This window comes from Anser anser (assembly GCF_964211835.1).
Source record: "Anser anser genome assembly, chromosome: 15".
Lineage (NCBI taxonomy): Eukaryota > Metazoa > Chordata > Aves > Anseriformes > Anatidae > Anser > Anser anser.
The window spans coordinates 12160598-12185117 of record NC_139736.1 but is presented as its reverse complement, the minus strand read 5'-3'; the positions used below and the strand labels follow the sequence as shown (position 1 = coordinate 12185117).

The 24520-nt window shown below is 54.1% G+C and overlaps 3 protein-coding genes across 16 annotated transcripts in view; 1 reads left to right on the top strand and 2 right to left on the bottom strand.

Annotated features, from left to right (window-relative positions):
- DNAAF8 (dynein axonemal assembly factor 8) overlaps positions 1–270 on the bottom strand; it is a 107349-nt gene extending 107079 nt beyond the window's left edge. For all 6 annotated transcript variants that reach the window (XR_014572797.1, XM_083800247.1, XM_083800252.1 and 3 more), the window contains exon 1: positions 78–270. Coding sequence is in view for 5 of the 6 variants with exons in the window: in XM_083800247.1 (XP_083656373.1) it covers positions 78–139 (62 nt within the window). In the remaining variant the exon portion in view is untranslated. The remainder of the gene's footprint in view (positions 1–77) is intronic.
- Positions 241–16957, top strand: ANKS3 (ankyrin repeat and sterile alpha motif domain containing 3). 5 transcript variants are annotated; one of them, XM_083800258.1, is made up of 19 exons: positions 241–322; positions 611–683; positions 2989–3099; positions 3237–3412; positions 3778–3976; positions 4194–4315; positions 4983–5064; positions 5738–5873; positions 6185–6343; positions 7474–7599; positions 8806–8921; positions 9773–9940; positions 10417–10541; positions 10803–10944; positions 11514–11686; positions 12893–12978; positions 13879–13962; positions 14472–14566; positions 14793–16957. In XM_083800258.1, the coding sequence occupies exons 4-18, from the start codon at positions 3243–3245 to the stop codon at positions 14552–14554; spliced, it is 1971 nt and encodes a 656-aa protein (XP_083656384.1). In that variant the 5' UTR covers positions 241–322; positions 611–683; positions 2989–3099; positions 3237–3242; the 3' UTR covers positions 14555–14566; positions 14793–16957. The 5 variants fall into 5 exon arrangements, 4 of the variants coding, with proteins under 4 accessions (XP_083656384.1, XP_083656383.1, XP_083656385.1 ...); XM_083800257.1 differs by lacking the exon at positions 241–322 and having other exon boundaries at positions 369–675; XR_014572798.1 differs by lacking the exons at positions 241–322; positions 13879–13962; positions 14472–14566; positions 14793–16957 and adding an exon at positions 12648–12803 and having other exon boundaries at positions 368–675.
- A 128-nt stretch (positions 16958–17085) lies between these two features.
- LOC310882073 (glucagon receptor-like) lies at positions 17086–23812 on the bottom strand. Of its 5 annotated transcripts, none has more exons than XM_083800264.1 (14): positions 23741–23812; positions 23172–23281; positions 22956–23052; positions 22613–22720; positions 22224–22345; positions 22030–22136; positions 21731–21887; positions 21304–21463; positions 21105–21165; positions 20946–21015; positions 20709–20797; positions 20451–20589; positions 20146–20187; positions 17086–19878 (listed from the first exon to the last, which is right to left on the bottom strand). In XM_083800264.1, the coding sequence occupies exons 2-14, from the start codon at positions 23235–23237 to the stop codon at positions 19807–19809; spliced, it is 1290 nt and encodes a 429-aa protein (XP_083656390.1). In that variant the 5' UTR covers positions 23238–23281; positions 23741–23812; the 3' UTR covers positions 17086–19806. The 5 variants fall into 5 exon arrangements, 4 of the variants coding, with proteins under 4 accessions (XP_083656390.1, XP_083656389.1, XP_083656388.1 ...); XM_083800263.1 differs by having other exon boundaries at positions 23172–23364; positions 23741–23807; XM_083800262.1 differs by lacking the exon at positions 23741–23812 and having other exon boundaries at positions 20709–20764; positions 23172–23634.
- Between the last annotated feature and the right edge of the window lie 708 nt (positions 23813–24520).

Below are 24520 nucleotides of genomic sequence, written 5' to 3'. Positions count from 1 at the left end.
GCGCCGCTCGTGGGGCAGGGGGAGGCGGGCGCGCGGCCCCGGGGTCCCCGTCACCGCCGCGTCACCCCCGCGCCTGCCTCGCCGCCGCCGCCGCAACGCCTGCCGAACCGCCCGCCCTTCCGCGGGGCTCGAGCCCCATTGGTGCTCGGCGCGCCGCCCCCTGGAGAGCGCCGCCACCTATTGGCTCTTTACTGCAAGGGGGCGGGGCTTGGCTCTGCCGCCGCGGGGGCTCTTGGGCTTTGTAGTCCCGAGGCTCTACGGGACGCTGCTTCCCGGCAGCCTCGGTGCCCGCTTCCGGGAGCGGAGCCTCACCGGGCGGCAGGTGGGGGGCGGCGGGGCTGGGGCAGGGGGCGCTCGGCCCGGACTCGGCTCCTCACCGGGGGCTCCTCTGGCTGCGGCCGCCCGGAGTCTGGCCGGGCCCTGCGGCAGCGGCCCGGGCTGCTTCCCCCGCCGGTGGGGGCAGGCCTGGGCCGCCCCGCGCGGGGCCTGGCCGGGGGGACCGGGGGCGGCGGGACTGGACCCTTTGCCGGGCGGTGGTGGTGGCGATTTTCAGAATAGCTTGACTAATTTATATCTCTTTTCCTGCGTTCTGGTTCTCTCACCTGCTCAGGCAACGAGCTCGGGGCGCGGGACAGCCTGCTCGCTGCTCGGCGTCTGCGGGGAGCGCTGATCTCGGTAAGCAGGTGGGTGGCGACGGGTGAGGAGTAGCAATCAGGCAGCCTCGGGGGGCTGCGGAGGGCTTCTGGTGAGTGCCGAGTTAATCGCTTTGTCCCAAAGCAAGAACAGTCTGCAAACGTTCTCGGGGTGTTTGTCTAGCTTATTGCTAATGAGCAGATCTCCGCTGGTAATCCATCCTACCGCGCTTCTTTTGACTTATGCAAGGATTTCTGCAGTCTTTAGCCAAAATCTTCCATGCTACAACTTAACTCCATTGCATCTTGTCATAGCTACTGTAGCCCCAAGGAACAGGTTATTTCTGTCCTCTTTGCAGCAGCCATTCACGCACTTGAAGGCCATCACACATCTCCTCCAGGCTCCTTTTCTTTAGTCTGGACAACCCAATTTAGTCAATTTGCTCTTTTTAGTCTTTAGGGCTCTGATCACTTACACTCTTCTTCTCTGTATTTTGTTCAGCTGTTCTCTGTATTTTCTTAGGCGCGTTCACAGCTGATATGTTCCAGTTTAGTCTGGGGTGAAACTTTTGCCTTTTTTAAACTCTCAATATGTAGGTAGGTAGAGCAGAGTCAGGGTGGTAGCGATGAGGTTGGGAGTCTTGTGAATATTCTGTAGTCAAGTGTTAAGTAAGTTAACCTTTCAGTTGTGTCAAAACTGCTCTGACAACTTGCTGAAGGTGTGTTTGTAACTTGTAACTGACGTGGGGCAGGTTCTGGTAAAGGCTAAACATCTGGCTTTCGTGGTAAATGTACCTAATTAAAAAGGAGGTCTGCAGAGAGATCAGCGAGCTCTGTTTTCATCTGAATATGCACGTACAAACTGTCATGGACTTCACCTCTTAACTGACTGCAAACATGCCTTTTTGCCTTCCAGTGGAAGCTTTAGTTTGTTGCGGTGAGAAACACTACTACTTTTCCTGCTTATGTTTCACCTATCCACTTATATAGTTGTGTTTTGATTGTGAGGTGGTCAGGGTGTTTCTGGTCTTTCACTTGTGTTCAGCCCTGTGTGTTCCTGCACGAGGCCCCTGCATTGCCAGTGTAATAGAAATTGCTATTATCAGGTGGAACAGGTGATGCCTTGAGAAAGGAATCACACATTACCAACACATGCTGATTAGGTAGAATGGATGGTGCTTCTGTGGTCCTAGCAAGTTAAAGAGGGCAGAGGGGGAAGCAAGCTATGGGAGAAATCTCCAGTGGGGGAGAAAAGAGGTAGGAGTTAAAGTTGATTCCCTTATCTTGTAAGAAAAAGGGCTGGTGCTTGCGAGAAGAGGACTCCTCTTCTTGAATATTTATGCAAGCATATTTATGTTTTCTAATGTTACATCTGAGGCAACATAAAGACCAACTGCTGCTGAAAAGCACATTCTCTCTCTCCTTCGTTGTTGCCAAGTGTGGCACTTGCGTGACCCCCAAATGAGGAGTTAAACTGGCAAGAAGCTCTCAAGAAGGAGAGAATGCTTCTTGGTTAGCTCAGCTGCCCAGCGTAGTACGTGGTGGGATCTGGCAAACCCCAGAAGTGCTGCATGGGAGGCAGTGAGACTAGAGGGATGGGTAAAGCACTTCCCATTGGGTTGACTCAGATGTAGCCTGAAACCGCAGCTGAAGACCACAGCTGATAGATGCAGCTGTGTGAAGAGCTTTTTATGAAGTACCAAATGAGAATGCTCTCCTGTGAGTAGTTAAAATGATTAATTTGCAATTGCTCCCCAAGGCTACGGATGGAAAATAAACCTTTCAGACAGTCCTGAAACTGTGCTAGCTTTGTAATTAAGTTACTGTCTGCAGAGCGGTGGGTACAGCCAGATAACAAATGGGCAGGTGCGCGGCTGTTCAGAGCGTTTCAGCAATTTCCAAGATTCACAGCAATAGGACTAGGCTGCTGCTGAAGTGCTGAAACAGTGGAAACAATCTCCTTATAACCTGATGACATGATGAAGTGTGCACCTTGTTCAGGTGATCTTAACTACTTTTGAGAGCAGTGGGCACTTGTCAGTATTAATGACCAAATTCTGGTTTAGGCAGGGCCATCCTGTGGTCCAAGATATGTTTCTGGTGCTTCTCCTGACACATCAATTCTTAATTCTCTCTGAATTATAAGACATGCAGACCAAGAATTACATCCTTTTGTATAGCACTAAGCATGCTATCAGCACTTAAATAGAAGTTTAATGTCTTCTCTTGATGAAGCTATCCAAAGGTGCCTTAGGCATGTTTTGATCAGAAGGGGAGGAAATAAAGCCGGTGCTTCTGAAGTCTTAAAATGAGATTTGAAAGATGTTCTTAGCATTATTGGCTTTTATTTTTCTAGTGTATTCAAATCCCAGAGTCTCCTGCAGCAAGAAAGAACTGCCAGCAGAAACTCCTTGGCAAGTCTTATTGCTTCAGGCTACAGCAGGCTAAGAAGGCCATCAAAGTAAAGGTAGGAGTTTGAAACTCTGTGCCTCTGAGGTGACCTTGCCTCCAAGCCTTGGAGCTTCAGAGCTCCCTGGTGAGGCAGTACTCGGTGCAGGACAGAGATCAGCCAGCTCAGAGTTCCGCTTTGCTTTGGTTGCTCAGAGCGGGATGTCGGAGCTGAGTGATGAAGCCAGCGAGTCGGAGCTGCTGAGCCGCAGTCTCTCCATGTGGCATGGGGTCGGACAGATGATTTGTCGGGAAGAACTGGATGTTCCTCTGGACTTGCACACGGCCTCCTCCATCGGCCAGTATGAAGTGGTGCAGGAGTGTATCCAGCGGTAAGGAGGGGCTGGAGAGGGCACAGCTCTCTTGTACTTAGTGACTTAACTTTCTTTTTTTTCCTCTGGCTGCCGTACAGGTCTGCCTAACATTGCAAGAAGGGCACACCATGGAACTCCTGATGTGTTCTTAGGCACAAAGTTACAGGGGGCAATCCTGCTGGTTAAAAATGATCTCTTCGGTGATTTGGTGGATGTTGTTCCAGAGCTGGTAGGAATTCCCATGCAGGCTTCAGTGCTACATTTTGTTGTTGTTTTTTTTTCAGCATTCTTTCAATATGGTGGTGGTAGCAGAGACTGCTGGAATCTGCTGTGAGATATATCTCCAGGCCAGTAGTTCAGCTGATTTCTTTTCTGTTATTTAGTGGAGATCTAGATTTGAATAAGAGGAACTGTGGTGGCTGGACTCCACTGATGTATGCTTCCTATATTGGCCATGACACCATTGTGCACCTGCTGCTGGAAGCAGGAGTGAATGTGAACATCCCAACACCAGAAGGACAGACACCGCTCATGCTGGCCTCCAGCTGTGGAAATGAAAGTGTTGCTTACTTCCTCCTCCAGGTGTGTATCCTGTAATAAATAGGTAGAGCCACACTGCATGGTTTAAATGCACAGAGTAGGATTCTCCATCAGTTGTGACCGAAGTTTGCAATTTGTTCTGTTGAGTCCAGCTTCCTGACAGGGATTTAAACTTTCTTGGTATCACACCACAGAGGGGCAGTGGCTAAGAGACCCAGCAGAGGGGATGCAGTAAAGAACATTCTCTGTTCTCTTGAAGCAAGGCGCAGAGCTGGAGATGAAAGATATTCATGGCTGGACTGCCTTATTTCACTGCACCAGTGCTGGACATCAGCAGATGGTCAAGTTCTTACTCGACAACGGGGCAAACGCCAACTGCAAGTAAGGAGGAATCTATCACTTCTCAAAAGATCTCTCATTTCATATAGGAAAGCAACAGTTGATGTATGAATGCATTCAAATACAGACAGGAAGAAGATGCCTGCTTTTGTCTTCACTTCCTAAAGCACAGGATAGTGTTAGCTATTAGCTAGTACAAGGACAGGTGACTTGCAAACAGAACAGTGGAGGCTGCCCATGTTGCTATCGTTTATTTAAACAAGTACAAGAGAAATTAGATTTACTACTGGCTTAATTATGGGATAAACTCCAAAAGAAAACGGGTGCAACTGTTCCTGAACTCAAGTTTGGTTTCTAGTTTTTGGAGTGTGCAGCGAATTCCTGTGACTTAGGAACCACCTGTACGTTTGTGTATTGAATTGCCTAGGGACGGCAAGAGGTTCTCGGCTTTGCTAGTTCCTGAAAAACAGATTTTGCCAATGAAAGGCAGATAGGCAGCTGGAGGAGCAGCGTGTTGCTGTGCAGAGTCACACTTTCTGCATCTGTATTATTGAGATAGGCCGGAATGCAGTGTGTATATATATAGCCAATATACTGTATAGTTTGTGATCAGCTAAGGGTGGAGGCTGGAAGTGTCCTATTATGATATGGCAAGGAATGCAGCGCATGTTTGATTATTCTAATCCATGTGTGTTTGTTCCCTTTCTAGGGAGCCTGTGTATGGATATACACCTCTGATGGAAGCAGCTGCTTCTGGCCATGAGATAATTGTTCAATACCTTCTCAATCATGTAAGTGTCTGGACAGTTCTCTGTAAAGCTCAAAATCTGTGGTTTGAGCCTTCAGAGAGGGAGAACCACAAGACTAATGCCATAACAGTTCTAAGTGTTGTTTAATCACTGACAGTCACTCTGATCTAAAGTAATGAATTCCAAGGGCTGTTCTAAAAATAGCTGTTTTCTGAAGGCTAGTACTCAGTGCACTGCTAGTCTTGCACAAAGAGGAGAAAGTCTGATGTGACTGAATATTGGCTGAATTAGGAAGCAGCTAATGCAGTAATCTGCATTGAGTTTACAGGCTTACGTGCTTGGACTGCTGGGCATCTTAAGTCTCTGTCCTAAAGCTTATCAAGAGACATGAATGCCAATGTTAAACAGTTTTTAATATCCCACTCAGCTGGTCCAGCTTACTTCCAGAAGGAGGCAGCAATGCAAAACATTTCAGATAAAACTAAGTAGCTCCCTGTGGCAATGCACAAGAGCCATATGCCTCCTTGGCATTTGGGGACTGGGGAGACCAGGTAGAAAGGCAACAAGGAATTCATAGTGCAGTTTGAACTATCAAAGGTGAGCCTGTATTTCTGATGGGCTTGGAGAAATGAAGACAATTCTTTAGCTTCCTTGAAGATATTTTTTATGTAATACATATCTGCTATGAACACTTCAAATGCCTGTTTTTCTGTAGGGAGTGAAAGCAGATGTCAGAGATAACACTGGAGCCACGGCACGGACACTGGCTATGAAGTACGGACATACGAAGATTGTGGGGTTGATAGACTTGCATGCAGCCCCGGTACCCAAGGTCTTCTGCAGGGGTCCAGGTAAACAGGTTTTAGTTCCTTCATCTTAAGGTAGAACGTGAAGATAGGTGCTTGATATCTTGTAAGTATGGAATTACATACATGGGGTAATATTAGCTGGTCTGTCTTAGAAATTCCAGTATTTTTTTTAGGATGTAAGAGGCACAGATCCAACACTTTTTTCTTGCCTGCTGGCCCTTTTCTGACCTAGTTAAACTTTCACCCTCTCTTTTAACACTTCCTTTTTTCTTTTCATTGCTTTTATAGGACCAGTAGTAAATAAGTAGGTACATGAATTATCATGCTGCTAACAGTCTTTGTTTGGACTACAGGAAAATATGAAGAGCTGAGTTCTTCAGATGAGTCGTGTTCTGCTCCCCAGAGACAGAGACCTGTTCGTAGGACCAAGGGTCCCAGCATCCATGATGGGCCCCAGGCTTTGGCTAAGATAACAGCAGTTGGAATCGGGGGAAAGAAGCAGTCTCGCTATGGTGAGAATAGTTTGAAGCCTAATTGCGAGTCCTTCATGGTCTCAGGTGCTTTACAGCTATTTCTGTGCCAACAATTCTCTTTTCATTTGGGTTTTTCTATGCATGGCTTACACAGAAAGGAAAACAGTGAACTAACTCCCTCATACAAGGCTATAGAGCTTCTGGTTTAAAACCAAAGTCTATTGAATGCACTTGTGAGAGCCGGATATCGAGTGCAAAATTATCTGTAGAACAAACACTGCTCCTACTTCAATTACTGTTCCCCCTCACTCTTGAAAGCAGTCCAGCTTCTCTTTTGAGGTGGGCTCAAAGGCTTGAGAGCCCTTCTCGGCTGATGACAAAAAAGGACGAGGTCACACAATCCAGGAAATAACTGATAATGAAAGTAAATTTGCTACACCTGGACCTGTCAGCTTTGTTTTCCTTGATGCTTGAAGTACCACTTCAAAAAAAAAAAAAGTTTAAGGCCTTTGTAGAAGGCTAGGACAAAGATCATGGTAGTTCAGACATTGCCCACTGGATGCAGTGGTATGAACTTGCCTTCTCATGCATGTGTCGTAGCTATAGGTATTCCTCAGGCTGATTACCTAGTTTTCTGAAATAGCCAATATGGGCTTAAAAGCATATTCAAAACTTGGTTCATTCTCTTAGCACAGATGCGTGCTACACCATGGGCAGTGACTGTATCAGCACAATAATCGGCTTCTGAAATGATAGTGGGATGTTAACACAGATGCGGAAGGGTTAGTTTTACATTGTGCTTGGCTGGGGGGGTGAAGCACAGTTGGCACTTTGCTGTCTTAAGCGGATGTTTTTCCACTTAGCGTGAGTGTGGAGATGAGAGGAAATGCTTGAAAGCTGCTCCATAAGTAAGGTACAGCTCTGCTATAAGGCTGTTTCCTCTGACTTTTCATCAATGCCATCATCTAAATAAAGTCTAGCTATTTGTGTGAGGGAAACTGTAGATGTACGCACTTTCTCCCCTGTGCTTTTTAAAATGGATTCTGCTAGTTGAAGTGACAGTCCCTTGGTTATTTTGAAATCCCTGAATGAATGCTCTTTCTGCTGGAACCTCCCTGGTAACTTGAATCCTAATTACTCTGTTCCTTCTCCCTTTTTCATGCACACAGAGCAGGTCCCTCCTCAGGGCTATGTTACCTTCAATGATGATGGCAGCTGTGAAGCAGATGGTATCCGGAACCGGGATGTTACCTCTCCAATTAATGAGCAGGATGTGGAGAGCAGCAGCAGCAGGGGTAAATCACTGTCTTGGAAAAAGGATCTACTTGCAAAGCTCACCTGGGTGTGGGACTGGCCCCTTGGCTTCCGTGTTCACTTTCCAATCTCCTTAGCTGTTAGGCAGCTGTGGTCACTGGATCTTCACCTCTGACCTGAGTCTGTGGCATCGTAATATTGTACCACTGGCCAGAACCAGGTTGTGCTTGAGCCTCCAAGCGGAGAGTGAGATGCCCCAGTGGGCAGGGAGAGGAAAGACCATTCTGAATGCTGCCTTCACCTCTGTCTGTAGTAGTAGGACTGACCTTGAGAAAGCCCAGAACCTGGAGGGGCAAAAGGGAGGCATTCTGGAGCAAGTAAGATACTCCCTTGGTAAAAGAGGTCCAGCAAATTGCCATTAATATGCTGAGGGCTGAAGTATCTCCCTTCTGAGGAAAGGCTGAGAGGGCCAAGGTGGTTTAGTGTAAAGGAGAGAAGGCTCTGTGGGGATGGCAGTGCGTACAAATATCTGAATGGAGGGTGTGAAGAAGACTGAGCCAGGCTCTTCTCAGTGGCGTCCAGTGACAGAACAAGAGGTGGCAGGCACAAACTGAAATGGAGGAGATTGCCTCTGAATGTAAAGAAACAGTTTTTACTGTGAAGGTGACTGAACACTGGAACAGGATGCCTAGATGGGTGGAGACTCCCTTCTTGGAGATGTTGCCATTACATGATTCTAGGTGACTGGCTTGAGCATGGTTTGGGACACGATACCCTCCAGAGGTCCCCATGAACCTTGACCGTTCTATGATCCTGTGAAGCAGCACAAGGAAAGCATCTCTGGGCAGTTCCTAAACTAATGGAGGGTAATGTGGCACTGTGCTGGCCCTGCTCAAAGAGAGATTTTCCCTGGATTTCAGTAATGGGAGTGAGGGCTTATTGTAGGTAATAATTCACTTGTCCACCCTGTCACCAAGAGCCTCACAGAAACACACAAACACACACTTGGCCTTCCTGCTCTCTGAGATACTAAGCAGACTAGGAGAAAGACTAGTGCGTGGGATCAGACTTGTGACATGTCTGTCTCAGAACTGCCTTGTAATCATGAGCATTACAAGTGAGTGAGAAACCCAGAACAAGACTTCCTTTATGCCTTCCAGGAGACTTCCCTGATTGTTGTGTGGCAAAAACAGTCTTGAGTGTAATGAAGCTCAACCTCGAGATTTTTTTTTCCTGTTCCTTTCCAGAGGATAATGTTTTCTTCACCAACAACTTAGCAACCATCAGGAGCAGCAGCAGCAGTAGTGAATGCCTGACCAAAGCCCTGGGGGTCAGCAGTGAAGGCTCCTTGGAAAGTAATGAGGTGAGGTTGTCCTTTTTCCTTTCTCTGCCTTCAGTTTGGCCTGTGCTGTTACCCTTCCACAGCCTGCTATGATTCTACCTCCACAGAAGGCTGCACTACCAGGCTGGGTGGGAAAAGGTACACGAAGGCACGCGAAACCAAGTTTCTGTATTTGAAGATTACACATTGGCTTGTTTGGTCTCTGGCTAGTAGCCAACTATCAGAGTATTCACTCAAGTAGATTTTTTGATGTTGAGTCAATGGTTTTTAAGCTCTTTCTGTTGCTTCCGAACTCTTTCTTGAGCACCATCTATCTAGCAATCTGTAAAGGACATCACTTGCTAGAGCTGGGTTGGTCCTTTAGCGTGGTGAGATAACAGGCAGTATAGTAAGATTTAGAGAAGCACAGTAATGCTATATTGTCACCCTGAAATACAGAAAAGGGAAGAGGTGGTTCAAGTCACAGCTTGCGCTTCAGAGCCAGCTCTGGGCTGGTACGTAGAAAGGTTGTGAACACAGATCCTGTTTCTTGAGGTGCTTCTCGCAAATAGGAACTCAGTGTGTTGTGTTGGTCTGGGGAGGATTTGGTGCTGCTCTCTGCTCCTGCATGCTACTTCATAGGCTGGAATTGCAAGAGCCTGTTAATTCCAGGCCAGTCTAGAGCAGTGCTGTAACAAGGTGCCATCCTGACAGTGATTTGACTCAGCCATTTCTAAAAATGTTTTTAGTCGTCATTGCTTGTATTTGTAGACCATTGTCTGGATTTAGAGCTTTAGGCTTGGAGCCTGCGCTTGTTAGACGTAGTGATCCTGGCATCTTTGCATGACTGTCCTTGACCTTTACATTCCCTGTTGCGTTCTTTCCTTTTTCAGGATTCTGACCACACAAACAGTCCTCCAAGTCGGAAACAAGCCAAAAGCTTTAAGGTCAAGAACCGCTACAGCAACAGTGATAACCAGTGGACCCACTGCCCAGGGAAAGCTGGAGGCTCTAGCCAGCACCTCATGCTTCCAGAGCCCCCTGCCTATACAGGACCCCAGGTAACTGAGGACAGAAAGCTATCTTTGAAATGATGCAGACCACATCACTGTACCAAGCCTGGGAGGTTTCTTTGAAATTGTTCAAGCAGCTTTCTTGGCCTTCTCAGATAAAAGGAAAGCTTCATCAAAAAGTCATCAAAATGTCTTTGATACCCACCCCCTGCCCAAATATAAATACTTGTGAAAGAGCAATTTCTTGTACAAAGAACTGCTGGTTTAGGTGTTGATGTTGCTTGGAGGGATATTACAGATCCTTCAGGGCTGTGGTGGGGACTGGGGCAAATGGTGGGGGGTTAGCTGTCTCTTCTGCAGTTGTTACAAGAGGTAGTAGCTGCAGTGCACAGGCCAGGACAAGTCATGACTTGCTGGAACCCAGGAAGGCATAACAGTAACAAGAGGAAGCAGATCTTTATGGTGAAGAAGAGAGGTGATGCTTTTGTTTGTGAGAGCATAAATAGTTTTTGTTTGGGCTGCAGGACCTGGCAACGTTCCTTGAGCAGATTGGGTGCCTGAAGTACCTGCAAGTGTTTGAGGAGCAAGATGTTGACCTCAGGATCTTCCTGACCCTCACAGAGAGTGACCTGAAGGAAATAGGCATCACGTGAGTATCTGTCAGGTAGTTCTTATCTCTTCCATTAAAACTACAAATGCAACCTGGTAAAGAAAGCTTAGCTGGTGAGTGCTTATCTGTTTTGGTAGTCTCCTGCACAACTTTGATATCCCTTATTTCCTGGCCACAACAAGCTTTTGTTGTGGACGGTGCCTTTGGAGGAACCAGGAGGTTGCAAAGGTCCTGCAGGCATCCTGTTGGGCACGGACAATGCAGTGTTTGCTCCCTGACAGTTTGGTGTTCTCCCACCAGCCTGTTTGGACCCAAGAGGAAGATGACTTCTGCTATTGCCCGATGGCACAGCAATGCTCGGCCGCCCAGTGATGCCCTGGAGCTGGCCTATGCAGATCGGCTGGAGGCTGAGATGCAGGAACTGGCCATTCAGCTGCACAAGGTAAGAAGTCTGCCAGGAGCTGCTCAGTGGCTTATTGTGGTCTAATGAGTGACCGGTAGCATGTTTCTATGTTCTGCCTCTAATGGACTGGGGTAAAGAAACAGGCATAACTTCCAGAGGACACACTAGGTGTTGAGTAGATCAGTTAACCCCATAAATACAAATTTTCCCCTCTGCATTCACCTGAGAACTAAAATGAGGGGGTGAGGGGAACTGACTACCTGCCTTTTTTGGTAGTGTCACTTCACATGAAGTTGTGCAGCCATCTGCAGACGGGCTTCTAGTGATTTAGGAAGTTAGGTCTTCTGAATATCTTTGGTAAAGGAGAGCAAGAGGAAATTGTAACTTTGGGGCTGGTCTTGGTGTGGATAGAATCTCTGTTCAGTGTATAAATCTTGGGCAGTTTCATTTCTGCTGGTTTTGGCACGTTTCTGCAGGGATCCTCTGGCTGCCAAACCCATTAAAACAGCAGGGATATGTCAGAGCAGGGATGTGTGAGAGTGATGTACAGTACTTGGAGTGATGTACAGTACTTGCAGTGTAGTCATCTGCGCTCTGTTCTGCTGTAGAGGTGTGAAGAGGTGGAGGTGATGAAGGGCCAGGTGTGCCAGGAGCAGAAGCTGCGTGCGGTGGCCGAGAGCTGTTTGATGGAGCGGGATGAGACCTGGAATGCCATCCAGTGCCAGCTCAGAGAGGCTCAGGCCATCACCAAGGATGCTGGGGTCTTACTGGATCAGATCAAGTAAGTTCTTCCCAGCAAATGTCACTGAAGCTAATGGGGAAAATGGGGATTTGGACTATGCAGAGATCAGAGGTCGTGCTGTCACTCTTACAGGTGATACATAGGGTAAGGCAGGACAGCTCATGAGGCATCTGAACTCATTCTGGATCCTCTGTGGCTTTCTCTAGTGGAAAGTCATGGCCATGTGAGCAGATACGAAGCCTTGATTAGATGCATGAGCTATAAATGGGCTGTTTTTTTCAGTACCGAGTGCTCCTATTCCAACTCAAAGATGAAGGGACTCAGCTCCTTTGGAACCAAAAGCCTAAGTGCTTATACGAGACCCAAGTACTAGGGGGCATGTGGCTTGGTGACTGCGTGAATGCAGGAAAGAGTTTCTAACTTCCAAAGAGTATCAAAGGACTTCCAGTGTCCAACCCTGGCTAGTGAAGAATACTTTTTTTAGCAGCTCTGATGCCTAACAGAGAAAAGCCTGCCCTGTTCATGCCCACCACTGCCTCTGAGTTCTGTCTTCCCCTACCTGCTGTTATGTCCTTTGCTGCCTTTGTGGTACTCTTCTCCGTGCCCCAGCTGAGCCCCTGTTCTGTCACGGGCCCTGATCTGTCGGTTGATAGGACTGAAGTGTCCTTGAAGATGACAGTGGTCCTACTGCTACAGTTTCTAGCCTAACAGGGGAGAAGGCTCAGCTCACATCCAAGCCAGGGATTGGCTTCCAAAGGAGAGCAGAGTGATATTCCCAGAGCACTCTTCCCACTGAGGAGCTGAGGCTGCAGTGTTTGAACTGATAGCATGATGATGTTAACCAGAGAACTCTGTGTGCCCCTGATGACTGTCCTGAGATAGCTTCATTTGCCCATTAGAAACATTGGACTGGGGTTGATTCTCATATAAACCAGCTGCAGCCCCTGGCTTAGGCTTTCTCCTGCTCACCCCACCCCCTCCTTCTCTTCTCCCCCCGCAGCTCCTCTGTGGACAGGGGCAGAGATTGCTGTGGAGATGGGGCACAGTGGAGAGCGCCCTGAGCTTTGTCTGGGGCACGTCTTCCTCTTCCTGGGAAGGAACAAGGAGCAGTTTGTAACCCAGGGCGTTAGATGTGGTCCCTCGGCATCCCAAGCAGGTACTTGCAGGATGTAGGAGGGCACAGACCGGCATGCTGTTCCAGAAACCACCCTGTGCATTTCTGACAGGCTTTGTCTTGTTTGGCAGATCCTGTCAAGCAGAGCTGTCCTCCCGGCTAACCCAAGAGCAGGCAGCTGGCAGAGCGCTGGACACAAAGGTGCAGCTGGGAACCGGTGAGAGTTGAGTAGTATGTCTGGGGAAGGAAGAGCTGATCAAACCAAAGAAACGGGAGCAGGGGGTGGGCAAACAGTGGGAGACCCTAGAGCAGGCCATGTGCTTGCCTTTCACTGCTGAGAGGGAGAGGCTGGGTGTGATTTGGAATGCTAGGTGAGCAGGTAAATGCTTACACTTAGTATAAAAAGTCTTGCTTGGGGAAAGCATCTAAAGTGTCCAAGGTGTTTGGGCTTTCACTGCAGCAGAGTTTCTCTGAAGCTCTTGATCCTTAGCAAGTCAGAAGTCCTGGGGTCTGGCAGGTGTTTCTGGCTAAAAACATAGAGCTGTAGCACAGGCACTCAGTGGCAGTCGTGCTTAAAGATCCTGTGGCTTCCCCTTCCTGCACCGCAGTGTGGGCCCCTCAGGTGTGTTACTGCACTGTGCACTAGAGCAAGGTCTGAATCGGAACCAGTGGTGGCTCAGTAACCCAGTCTGGTGGATGTGCTGCTCATGTAGTGGGGCAAATGGCTGTACGAGGCTGGGTAGGGCTGGCTCTCCAGCTCCTAATCACAAGGAGCTAGCAAATGGTCATGCTGCCCTACATGATGTGCTCTTCACTGCTTGTGTTTTAAAAGTGACATAATCAGAGATGATGATTTCAGTCTGCTACACTTAATCTTTGAGATCTGTCTTACTGTGTGACCAAGCCAGTATTTCTGAGGGGGGGGATCACAAGTGGTATAATTGGTGGGGAAAAAACTCAGTTTCTGCCATGGGCAGTTCCAGTTCCCTTCACATGTGACTCAGAACCCCCAACTGGAAGCACTTTGGGTGTAGACACCTCGCAGCAACACCAAGCCCTTCTCTCTGTTCTGTTGCAGAGCATGCAGATTGACAAATGTGTGGTTTCTTTCTTGCAGTGCGGGAAGGATGGCCACCTTCCTTGAAGTCTCTGAGCTTGCCTGAGCTGTCAGCTGTCCTAGAGAAGTGTGTGGGAGAAATGGGTAAGGTGGGGGAGGACGCTGGCCATGTGAAGTGACTGTTGTGCTGGAGGGGAGGCATGGCGGAGCGTGTTTTTGATGGTTTGGCAGTGGTATGGGTTGGAGGGAGCTAACAATCCCCCCCTCGTTGAGGGAAGTCTCCCAACTATGGAGCTGTTGCTGGCGTTTTCTTGCACTTACTCTCACTGCAGACGTTGGGCTCTGCCTTAGCCTCTGCTGACAGGTCCAGCCTGAGAGAAGGGGATCCATAGCCCCCTGTGTCTTCCTTGCTGCTGTCCTCTCCTGCTGCTCAGTGATCAGAGCTGCATGTGAAGGGGTTCCCAAAGCGTGTGCCCTGCAGACAGGAACTTGTCCCAGCAACAGGCATGGTTTTGTTCCATGGGCCCTGCAAGTTGCAAGGAAGAAGATGGCATAGAGGCAGGATAATGGTGGCTGAATGCAGTCTGCAGCCTGCTCTTTCCCGCTCGCTGGCCTGTTGCTGACAATGATTTTTCCTTTTGGTTTGTCCTCAGGTAAAGCTCTGCAGACTGTGACTCAAAACCTCCAAAGGCTCCAGGCCCCAGGGCAGGGTGGGCAGAGCTGGCTAGAGCCATAACAAAGCAGGATGGTGAGTGGGAACTAATGATAGCTAGAAGGGGCTGTGGAATTGGGGGAGCATCACTCCTTGCAGCAAGTAACAGCCATCTGTGGCTTGTGCCCAGTGTTTGCTCGTAGCATCCACCCTGAGGCATTACTCTGGTCCTTATGTGCCCTTTGCCTGGCTTTCTGTTTGGAAAAATCTGTCTTTGTGCCCCCCGGAAGGGTAACTGTCCTGTTTTTCCTGGTGGCTGCAGGAATACTGACGTCGGGTGACTGTTCCACCCGGAAGCTGAGTGTGCCTGGGAGAGTGAGCGTGAGCACTGTGCTGGCAGCACCGCAGCTCTGCTGAGGGCTGGCCGACGTGTGGAAGAAGGTCTTGGCCATCAGAGAACGTGCCTGGGAGAATGAGGGACAGCAGAGGACAAGGACTCAGCAGCTGTATGGGCCTGACTGTTGTCTAGGCTCCCAGGAACATGTTGTCCGTACTGGAAGGTTAAGTTAAGAGGACAAGCACTGAGCCTGAAGGGTTTATCTGCCTTAAACTCCCTGTAGCCTTTGTCATTCAGGGCTGCGTGGTGTTAGAAAGCTGACAGCTACCTACAGCAATCAGTTATCCTTTTCAGAATCCCCTCCTGAAGGCCTCCAACACACATGCATTGGTAGTTGCTCAGGAGCTGACACAGAAAATGTATCTGAGGCAATAAAGAGAGCAGGCTTGTTGTGGATGAGTAAAGTGAGCAGAGGTGGTGGTGTTTTGCAGTGAGCCTCCAGAGAAGCTCACGCAGCCCTAGTCTGTAGCTGGAATGACTTCCCTACTGCTGTCTCAGATCTGTACTTCAAAACCTCTCCTAGCCAGCCTGCCTTGGTTCAATTCAGATTCTTGCCCCCCTCCGGGGTCACTTTTGATCATGTTTTTCACTCCCAAATAACTGTTTTTTTGTGGTAAATGCTTTGTGGCAGAGACTCCAGTGGTCAGGTTTGTCGGTGCCAAGATCCCAACACTGACAGTGGTTGCAAGGCAGATGTGCCCCTGGAAGGACATGAGAGAGAAGGAAAAGCTCAAGACTGTTTGGTCTCCTTTGCCTCTGGCAAGCAACAGAGTGCCAAGGCGGGCAGAACAAGAACAGAGGAATAGATCTGTCCCCACGTGGGAGGTGGATTTAAAAATAAAAATAAAATCATATCCCAGTTGCAGATGTAGCTGCCGTGCAAAGCTTTAGTCCCCAGCTTTGCCTGCCTTTGGTTTCCAGGCTTCAGTGCTAGGAAATAAGGCTGCTGAGGCATTCTTGTGTTGGCACGGTGGGTGTTTTCAAAGGGCAACTGCATGGCGCAGGAAGAGGCCCCCTCCCAAGGGGACTGCCTAGTCTCTTGGAGCTGGGCAAACAGCCACAGGGGCTCTGGTGACAGTTACATCGTATAAAATGGCTTCCAGCACTGTGCAGCAGCTCTGTTCCTGCGTACTGCTGAGTCCAAGGCGGGTGGGAGGTGGGGAGGGAATATCTGTGGTCTGACCGATGGCCTTAATGAGTCTGGAGAAGTCCCCTTCTCTTTGCTGAGAAGCGGAAGAAACCCTGTTCCTTCTGATTTTTTTTTAACCTTAATCACAAATGCTGAAACGCAAAAAAAAAATCCCAGCTCCATCCTTAGCTAGTTATCCCCTTCTGATCAACTGCCCAGGACTATTTAGGCTTGAAAATGAGTCTGCATTTGGTGAAGGTGACATCCAGTTGGGCTGTCCCAGTGAATTGTCCCTGCGCTTCTGGGGGCAGTCCTGGGGCACTGAGGCAGGTACGTACACCACTTGGCACACCTGCACTGCCGCAGCCTGTGCGCACTTGACAGCATGCTCAGCTGGGGAACGTCGCTTTCTATTCATGTTTAACTCTTGAAGTGAAAAAGCTGCTGTTGTGCCCCTTGTTTGGGGAATGACATGGGTGTATGCAGGTGTCAAGTGCTGCAGGCAGTAGGACGAGGCTGCAGGAGCTTTCATGCTGAAGCACTGTTGTTGTGGCAGAGGCAGCTATTCTGAGGCAGCATCCCTGAAAGCTGCTCAGAGTATTGAGGATGTGCTAGGAGAGGGATTTGGGGCCTTGTCCTTCGTTCCCCCCTACGGAACAGGGGTAGGCTGGAGACTCGCAGTGTAGGTGTGAAAAAAGCCCAACAGAAAAGGTTCTCTGGGAGCCCAGATGTAAAGGCTCAGAAGGGTGCTAGAGCGTCCCAAGGGGGACGCCAGGGAAGGGGCTTTATAGAACTGTGTTCCCTTGAGGAAGCAATCCCTTGAATGTGTGACTTGAAACAGTATTCAGTGCTGGAAGGGTGGCTGTGCAGGTAGCAGGGAGTCTGGTGCTACCCGAAGTCAAGCTGTCCAAATTAAATAGCATTTGTTGACTTGGCTAAAACAATAAAAACTGAAAACCTGTTTCTGGTGTCTGGTGTGTGGGCTTCTTGGGAGGGAGCTGGTGTAGAATTGTGAGTAACCTGACCGATTTATTTCAGGACCATCAGGAATACGTAGTGTTTCCAGCTTTCTCCCCCAGGTGGCTGCAGGGCTCTGGGGCTGCCTTGTCCATGGCTTCCCAGTCCCTGCCTGGCCCCTGTTGGAGGTGATGTTGTTGGTGTTGATGTGAGGTGATGATGTTGGTGTTGCTGGGTAGGTGGTGTGGGAACTCATGTAGTCAGCAGTACCAGAGCCGCGGAGGAGGAGAAGTGTGCACAGGTAAGTGTGAGCTTCTTTACTTCCTAGCTGGGAACTGCCACTTTTACACCCAAAAGGTCCTAGCTGCTTGAGAAAGGTGGCGATCTCTGCAGTAGCTCAGAAATGAGTTTAGGCCTTGTTGAGTTGCGTGCTGGGGTTTTCTTAAGACGAAATGCTGATCTTGGGCCCAGCTCTGGTCTGAGACGTGTGAGCTGTGGCAGTGTGACTGCGCTCTGCCAAACCCTCAGCCAAGCTCTGATCTGTCACTAGAGACAGGTGGGCAAGAGGAGCTACTGTTCAGCAGCTGTAACATAAACCTGTCTGGTCAGAAGTAAAGCTGCTGTGCTGAAACTCAAACAAAGCTGACCTGGGGGCTGAACTGGTGGGAGTGGAGCAGAGAAGGCTCACACCGGGATCCCTGTGGTCCCTGTATCCTGCATCAGCCTGCCTGTGGGGCAGGGTGCAGCCGGGGCTGGTCCCATACCCGGTTCTGAAGCTGCTGGGAGAGAGCTGGCGCCAGTTTCCCTGCTTCCCTTTCGTGCTGTCTTTTTCAAGGTCCATGGTGCTGAGAACTGCTGCTTGTCTCTTCTCAGCTTCATCTTGCACGCAGCAGCACTTGGGAGAAGAGTACAGGGAACCCAGGGGCCACTGTTTGGGGGGGCAACTAGCTGATCTCAGGAGGAGGGCTAGCTCTTCCCCAGGCAGTGTGTCACTGTGCAGGCCCGGCAGCAGCTCCTGGGGCCATCCCCCGCTGGGACTGGCAGCACCCAGCGAAGGGTGAAGAGTCCAGGCTGCAACCCAGCTCCTGGCCGGGAGAAACTACCTGCTCCCTGGGTCTGCCAGTGACTCGGCTCTCCTGGTACCAGAGCTGGCATGGGATTGTGGTAGCTGTTTGTATTATTTATCACCACGTTGACTTATTTTGCTGTTTTTGTCCTTGTGCACCCTGTAATGTAATCCCAGGGTGGGGAACACGGTGCTATCTTGAGCCAGGGGCTCTTGGTGCCTGTTTAGTAACCTACAGTGAGGAGTGTGTGCGCGTAAGTGCACATCAGTGCTCTTACATATACAGCTGCCTTTACCTTGGTCCCTGAGAGCCATTTCCCTCCCTCAGAGCAGACACGCGGCATGCTCTGCTTGCTGAAAAATAAACATTTATTTACATCTGAAAAGAGTCAATGTGCAAAATGGTCTCACAGGGCTTACATCTGTCCAGCAAACCTCCTGCTTGGCCCTCCAGCTTCACATGCCACTGGGGCTGAGCTCTGTCCTTCCTGCGCTCAAGGCAGCTCTCCTCGAGCCACTGTGTTTGCAAGAGGCTCAGCCCAGGAGCCCAGGGGCTGTGCGAGCCCCTTGCCCTGAGCTGGAGCACCACCTGTGTCCACTTGCATGCAGCGGGGAGTGAGAGCTGCTTTCTCCCTCCTGATGGAGCGGCCGTTGCAAGGCAAAGCGTTGTGCAGCAGGAGTCAGGGACTGTCTGTCCTGCTGCTGAAGGCAAGAGCAAGGGGGCTGGGGTGGTGCTGGCGGCCGCTGCTGTGCTCAGCCCTCACGGCAGCACCAGGACCAGTCCTGGACACGGAGCTGTCGGCTGCAGCCTGGTGCACGCGGCTGGGCTCTGCTGGGCTTCCAAGGCGAGGTGTGGAGACGCTGCTGGAGGCTCTTCTGTGGTTCGGGTGCTCTGGGGCGGGGGTCCCCATCCCAGCGGGGGTGCCGAGCTGGGCCACGGCAGCAGAGACTGGGCTCCCAACAGGCTACTTGGCGGTGAGGGAGTACAGCAAGTGCTTGGCCCCCTCCTGGAAAGCAAAGCTCTTCAACGGCAGCTGCTGCATAGCCGGGCCCCAAAATGCCCAGCCTTTTGCCAGCCTTCTCTTCCCGAGCCCGCAGCCTTTCCTGTGCAGGGCTTTACAGCGCTCACTGCGGAGGAGGTGGCTGGGCCTGGGGGGGCCGGGGCTCAGCTCCCCGCCATGCTGCGGGCAGGCCGGGGTCCGAGTCCTTCGCTCTCCCCTGCAGTGGTTTTCCCCAGCCCCACCAGAGAAGCAGCGCTGCCCTTCCTATGGGGCAGGATAAATGCAAGTCCAAGTGCTCAAGCGCTGCGCTAAGCTGTGTGTGTGCCGCTCAGCTGGCGCCGGGGGGCTCCGGAGGGGGCTCTGCCATGGGAGGAGGTCGCAGAGAGGAGGAAAGGGGGCGGCTGGAGAGCAGCAAGGAGGGAGGCAGATGCCGATGCCATGGTCTGCGGTGAGGAGGTGAAGAGCTTTGCAGGATGACCCCAGGACAGGTGTCTCGGGGTGGCGGCGAGGGCCCTCGCTTAGGCAAGGAGGGGATGCCCTGGATTGGGGCAGCGCCAGCCCTGGAGGGCCCGGCATCCATCCTGCTCCCAGCAGGAGCCTGCATCCTGCTTCAGCTGGGCCTCTCCTGCGGCCAGCATCGTCTGGTGGTGCCAGCAGAGGTAGGTGATGGCGTGGGGTCAGGGAGGGGCAGGCTCAGCTCCTCGCGCCGCTCGCCCGCTCTGCACAAGCACGAGGGGCTGGCGGTGTCCGAGCAGCGCCCAGGGCCCTGCCTCTGCCCGGGGACCCTCACTGCGTGCAGCAGAGCGCCGGGTGGTCGAGCTTCCAGAGCTGCCACTTCTTCTTCATCTCGGACTTCACCTGGCAGGGGGGGCAGGCTTAGGGTTCGGCTTTTTGTGCCCTCCCCAGACCAAGCGCTGCGAGAGGCAGATTCGCAAAGCCTGGGGCTGGCACGACCCAAGCCCAGCTCCCAGCACCCGCCCCAATAAAGCCAAGGTTAAAGCAAGGTTAAGGGGTTTTACTGGCTTCTGTGGGGCAGCAGCCAGCGCCACAGCATTAAACTGGTGCTCTGGGGCCAGCAGGGCTGGCTGGTGGCAGAGGCAAGGCTCGGGAGGGCAGGGTACGTACCTCCTTGTTGGCAAAGCAATACAGCACAGCCACCAGGAAGCCCTGTGGAGAGAGCACGGACCTGAGTCCCACGTCAGGGTGTGGGACTGGCTCTGCCTCACCTCTCTGTGCTTTTGGGGCCACCCCAGAGCATCCCCAACACACGTGCGCATCAACTCCTCAGCCACCATCACACACTCGACAGGGCTTGGGCAGGAGCCTGGCGTCCCCGTCCCCCAGCCCGTGCAGCACAGGGGCAGCCAGCTGGAGGAGGGGGCCCTAATTCTCACCCCGTGGTGCGAGGACGCGCCGTGCTCTCGCCTCACCTGGAAGGAGTTGAGGAAGAGGGTGAAGAACACCTTGACGTAGCGCAGGATGCCCGTGGTTTGCTCATCGGTGGCAAAGATGAAGACAACTTCGTGGATCCCGAAGAGGGGGATGAGCGTCAGCGTGGCTTTGGCCAGCCTGAAAAGAGCACAAGGGGGGCAGGGCCCTTTTGTGAGCAGGGACGAGCTCTCATTTAACCTGAGTGGTCATTTAATGAGGCACGGGATGGGGGAGCTGGCAAGGGCGGCCCCGCTCACCGCAGCTTGTAGTCGGCGTAGCCCTTCTGGTTGGCACGCAGCTTGGCCAGGATCACCTTGAGGATCCGCATGAAGATCAGCAGGTTGATCTGGGGGGGTGACAGTGGGGGGGAAGGGGGGCACCCATGGACCAGTCCCGCCCCGGGGCCAGCCCTCCCTCCCACCGTCCCCAAACCCCAGCCGGGAGCCGGCTCCAGCCCCCGGGAACGGCTCTGGGGGTCGCTGGGGCCCCCCTACCAGGGAGGCGAGCAGGATGGGGATGCGGATGATCCACCAGTAAGCCATGTTCTCGTTCAGCGCCCAGCACCTGCCCGGGAAGACACAGAGAGCAGCCCGGTCATGACGTGCCGGGGGTGCAGGATGAGGCCGTGCCCAGCCCTCTACGCAGCCACTCACTCCGCGTTCTCCTTCAGGTACTTGGCAGCCATCCAGGGCACCACGAACACCACGGGAGTCCCTGCAAGTCACACAGCAAACCCTGTAAAACCAAGCACCCGCCTGAGCTGAGAAAGCGCCCCCAGGCTGGGGACGCCGCGGGGTGGCACCTTGGCCCAGGGCCCGTCCCCCCGTCACCGGGCGCCCGGGTGGCCCCTACCCCAGCCCAGGTACAGGTAGAGCCTGTAGTAATTCTTCTCGGAGAAGACGGCACCGATCAGCAGTTTGTAGAGGTAGACGGCTTCCACCAGGAACCAGTAGTGGTTGGCCAGGATGCAGTACTGCATCAGCACCTGCGCCGCACGGCAGCCCAGCGCCGCCTGCCAGAGGACACCCGCCATGGGGCTGAGAGCTCGCCCACAGGGTGCATGGGTGCTCCAAGAGCTTGCCCATGGGGTGCACAAGTGCCTTAAGAACTTGCTTACTGGCTGCATGGGCACCCTGTGAGCCCAACCACCAGGCGTATGTGCACCCTACGAGCTCACCCACCGGCCACACGGGTTGCGTGGGCACCGGCACCCAGCCGCACGCCCTCCCCAGGGTCAGTTTCCCCCCGGGCTCAGTGTCACCCCCCCGGCCGCGCTTGCCTCGTGGCTCAGCAGGGCCTGCCAGTCGGCCACCTGCACCACCTCCATGCCCCAGCGCCTCTCCAGCAGCGCGTCCTTCACCATCACCGAGGTCGCCCGTAGCCCGAAGGAGGCAAAGAGGTTGGCGTGGATGTAGTTCCTGGTGCAGTGGAGCTTCCTGGTGAGAGCGAGGGGGTCGGGGGACACCCCTTGGCCGTGGCTGGCAGCCACGAGCAAGGGGCCATGTGCGGCAGGGACCGTGGCCCTGCTGGGGCTGACCCCCGGTGCATGGCAGGACCGCAGCCCCCAGCCTGTCCTACCTGAAGACGGTGAGCACAAGCAGGGCAGAGACAAGGGTCAGCAGTGACAGCGAGTACCCCACGGTGTAGAGCACTTTGAAGCTCACCATCAGCCTGCGGGCACCCTCCTGCACACAAGCACCACTCCACTAAGCCCGGCTGAGCAGCACCCGCCGCGCACCCTGGGGTGCCCCCGCTCTGGCCAGGGCTCCCACCTCCTCCATGGTGGACTCCATCTCCTCCTCGCACTGCGAGTAGTCCCGCCAGGGCTGGCTGCCGTTCACCGTCACCCACTGCCCATCCACACCGCACCTGCGGCTCACCAGCCCGTGTTTCACTGCGGGCACAAAGCAGCAGAGGCTTCCTTCGGGCTGCCGGGGGCCCCAAACCCCGACCCCATGATGGAACCATGGCTCTCTGCAGGGGCACCAGGGCACGCAGCCATGGCTCACACCCACAGGGCTGCCTCTGCTCTGCCCTCCCCATGCCACGCGTGTCCCAAGGCTGTGGGACCCCGCTCACCCCCAAGCCCCCAGACCTGCTGTGGGCCAGCACCAGACCCCGCTTCCCCATGGGGTCCGGGATGGCCGAGGCTCATCGTCACCTTTCTCAAACCAGGGCAGGTAGAAGGGGCAGGAGACGTTGACGGCGGTGCCGGGGCTCCCGTCAGGCCAGCAGGCGTACATGTCGAATGTGCGGTTGCAGAAGAGCCCTTCCATCGGCAGCGCCACGCCGGGGAGAAGACGATGGTCGGACACAGGCAGCACGGCCAAGCCTGGTCCCGCTGTCCCCACACCTCAGCCCCCTGGTACCCCAGCCCTTGGGTGCCCCCCACGGAGACACCCGGTCCTGGCTCAGCAGCCCTCTGCGAGTGACCGGTGTCACCAGGAGGCTAAATCCCAGCCCTGGATGTCACCCAGCCCCGCGCCCCGCGCACAGCCGGGTACCTGCCGGGTACGGCTCGCTCGCCATCCTCCTCAGGCACTCGTCTCGGTACCGCATCCACTCCTCGAAGGTCCTCTCCAGCACCTTGGCCCCGCTGTGCTGCAAGCCCAGAGCCCGGTTTGGAGCTGCCAGCCCCGCACGCTGGGGCACGGAGCCCACAGGGGCCTGAAGCAACCCCTCGGCACGCACCGGCCCCGCAGCCCCGGCTTGCACCTTACCGGCACGGAGGAGAAGAGGCACATCCAGGCGAGGTGGACGAGGCTCCGCCGGTACGTGGGTGCCATCACGTCCCTCACGGCTGTCCCCGCCGGCCCGCGGCACCCCGGTCCTGGGCGAGAGGCGGCTGCTGAGGGCGGCACGGCCGAGGGCTGCGCTCCCCGGGGCAGAACCGGGCTGCGAGTGCACCAGTGGCTGGGGTGGGAGCAAAAGCCACTTGGGGTAACCAAGTGCCAGCCTGGTGCCACGGGGCTGGGAGCTGGCGAGGGGCAAAGGCACGGCCCGGGGGGTGCCGGCATCCCAGCGAGGGTGGCACCGAGCTGCCACAGCCCTGGGAAAGGGTCAGGGCTGGAGCCCCCCCGGGGCTCCCCCTTGCAAAGGGGCGCTCCCCGCGTTCCCCGGCCCAGCCTCGCCCGGGGGCTCCCGGAGCCCCCCGCACGGCCCCCGGGCCCCCCGCCCCGCTCCCCCAGGGCCGTGCCCACGGGGGGTGGGGGGGTCCCCCGCCGCGCAGCCCCTCACCGCCCCCCCAGCCCCTCGCCCCCCCCGGCCCGTGCCGCCCCCAGCCCCGTACCGGCTCCGCGACGTGAGCGCGGCGGCGAACGAGCGGCGTCTGCGGCTCGGGCGCCTCCCGCCAGCGCCGTGCCCCGACGGGGGGGGCGGAGGCGGCGCCGCCTCCCGGGGCTCGGGGCCGCCCCGCGGAGCTCCCGGCCCGGCCCGGCCCCCCCCCGGGCCACGGGGGGCCGGGGGCGTGCGGCGGCCCCGCGCGGGGGCCCCCTTTGGGGCGCTGTCGGGGGGGCCCTGAGCCCCACGTAGGGGCGTGTAGGGGGGGGTGCGGACCCCGCTGGTGCCCCCCGGAGCCCCCCCGTGCAGCCCAGGGGAGGTTACGGGGCGCCCTGCGCTCGAGGGGGGGTTTGGAAGCGCGGCGGGGCGGCCGGGCTGCGCCCCGAAACGCAGCTGGCTGACCCCCGCCGGAAAAACCTCGCTGGTGGGGCTGGCAGAGGCGATGCGCTACGGGGGGGGCCCACCACCATCCCTCCCCGGCTGTTTCGGGGGGAGCCGTGCCCTCGGGATGCCTTTCCCAGCGCGAGGTGGCACCGGGCCCTTCCCGGGGCTTCCCTGCCCCGTGCTTTTTGCTTTTTGCTCATTGCTTCGGTGAGCCCGGGCAGTGCGCTGATGGAAACCTGGGACTAAGGCACGAGATGTAAAGAGCGGAGCCGGGGCAGGGTCTGGCACCCGATGCTGGAGGGCCCTGGGCCTGGGGTCCCAGCCGTGCTGGTTCACGCTGGGAGGGAGGCACTGGGGCTGCTTCATGCTCCAGAACCGTTACCCCTTACTGAGCAGCCCCGGAGCC

What these genes read in the sequence shown, in the direction of transcription:
- ANKS3 (XM_083800258.1), top strand. Translation starts at nt 3,243, where the DNA reads ATGTCGGAGCTGAGTGATGAAGCCAGCGAGTCGGAGCTGCTGAGCCGC. An exon ending in GGGGCAAACGCCAACTGCAA is followed by an intron (nt 4,316 to 4,982) that starts GTAAGGAGGAAT and finishes TTCCCTTTCTAG; the next exon opens with GGAGCCTGTGTATGGATATA. An exon ending in AAAGAAGCAGTCTCGCTATG is followed by an intron (nt 6,344 to 7,473) that starts GTGAGAATAGTT and finishes TCATGCACACAG; the next exon opens with AGCAGGTCCCTCCTCAGGGC.
- LOC310882073 (XM_083800261.1), bottom strand. Translation starts at nt 23,468, where the DNA reads ATGCCGGCACCCCCCGGGCCGTGCCTTTGCCCCTCGCCAGCTCCCAGC. An exon ending in TGGAGTCCACCATGGAGGAG is followed by an intron (nt 22,137 to 22,223) that starts GTGGGAGCCCTG and finishes GCTTGTGTGCAG; the next exon opens with GAGGGTGCCCGCAGGCTGAT. An exon ending in TACCTGAAGGAGAACGCGGA is followed by an intron (nt 21,016 to 21,104) that starts GTGAGTGGCTGC and finishes CTTCCCGGGCAG; the next exon opens with GTGCTGGGCGCTGAACGAGA.